At 36.5% G+C, this 1,467-nt stretch overlaps 1 protein-coding gene across 1 annotated transcript in view; it reads right to left on the bottom strand.

Annotated features, from left to right (window-relative positions):
* The window catches only part of LOC110033898 (NDR1/HIN1-like protein 13), a gene marked incomplete in the record, with an annotated part of 886 nt that extends 713 nt beyond the window's left edge, over positions 1-173 (bottom strand). Inside the window, 1 exon segment of the mRNA XM_020738055.1 lies at positions 15-173. Coding sequence (XP_020593714.1) covers positions 15-139 — 125 coding nt within the window.
* Between the last annotated feature and the right edge of the window lie 1,294 nt (positions 174-1,467).

The raw sequence follows: 1,467 nt of genomic DNA, 5'->3' as shown, positions 1-1,467 counted from the left end.
GGTAATTTGCTGAAAGGTCGGCGGGATGGATCTTCTGCTGCTCGGACATGTTTAGAGCGGTGGCGGTGTTGCCGGCCTGTGAGTGTTGAGGTGAATATATAAGGGGAGGGGAGGTGCGGAGCGGAGCAGGTGAAGACATTTGTACGTTTTGTGACCTAATTTGTCTGCTTATGTGATGCCGGCCTGCCGGTCTTTTTGGTTAATTTGGTGCAGCTATAGATGAATATGAAAATATTTCTTAAATTTGTTTGGTGAGTGAGACCGCAAAAGAAATTGATAGAAAATTCAATACTTGTTATTATACATGAGATATTTAACAGAAAATAAAAATTTTCTCATATTTTCATTGACTGGACTCTAGAACAAGACTTCATCACATAAGATAATATATAGAAAATATTTTTACAGTTTATATATATATGAGTTAGAGATAGATAAGAATTGATCTATATGAAAGAGGCAAAAATTAATTTTAAACGCAGAAAGTTCATTTTAAAACTAAAAAGCAAAATAGTAGATGATAAAAATAGTAGTAGCTCTACTTATTTTGAAAATAGTTGATAAATGACTTTTTGATACCATAATATGATTTTTGGTAGCATCTATAATGAATTTAGTCATGAATTTAACTTAAATACAACTACATAACAAAAATAAAAAATTAAATCCAGTTTTCTCGCACTCCTTTTCTTCTCCGTGCATTTCTATGTCGTCTACAAGCGCATCATCTACGAGTACAATTGAGTTGATAAATTAGAATTTATTGGATTTGATATATTCTATTTAACCTAGATCAAACATGGAGCCAAATACCTCTCTCAGCCAAATTTAAAGGAAAAAATGTTTTGTCTGAATGTCCGCGTGTCTAGAAAGCCAACTATAGGTGGCCACGTTACTTGCCAATGATATTTAGGACGACGTGATCGTCGGTGATTTGTCATCCGGGCTGTGCTGTATCTGGATGGAAAAGGAAATGTCACACGTTCAGATAAAAAAATTTACATAAACTATCCGTTGCTTTAATTTGAACATTAGCACATATTAGATAGTAGCATTTACTGCCACACGATAATGCGTTGAAGGAATGCTTAGATTGTGTTTTTTTAACCTCCTTCAGTGCTTACGCGGTTTGTTTGATGCTTAAAAATTAGGATTCGGTGGTTTCAAGTTATGACGAGGAACTTTCGCGTTTTATTTTCCTGTTTTTTCGTGAGGAGAAAGCAGAAGGAAGCCACGGATGGACGACACCGAGGCGAGAGCGGAGAGCGTTCGGCGAGCTAACAACATAAGCTGCCCTTTTTATATGATTCGGATAATTTACGACTTGTTGGACCCGTCGTTGTAGCTGTTTCGTATTAGGCGCCGCCACATCCCGCGCACAAACTTTAAAAGAAATTACAGAATTTGAACTGCTTGAAATGTAAGGAAAAGACAGCGGAGATGTGGCTTAATTCATGTCTTGATTGT

Source organism: Phalaenopsis equestris, unplaced genomic scaffold (assembly GCF_001263595.1).
Source record: "Phalaenopsis equestris unplaced genomic scaffold, ASM126359v1 Scaffold001307, whole genome shotgun sequence".
Classification (NCBI taxonomy): domain Eukaryota; kingdom Viridiplantae; phylum Streptophyta; class Magnoliopsida; order Asparagales; family Orchidaceae; genus Phalaenopsis; species Phalaenopsis equestris.
The sequence above is the reverse complement of the archived record's forward strand: the minus strand, read 5'-3'. Positions and strand labels throughout refer to the sequence as shown.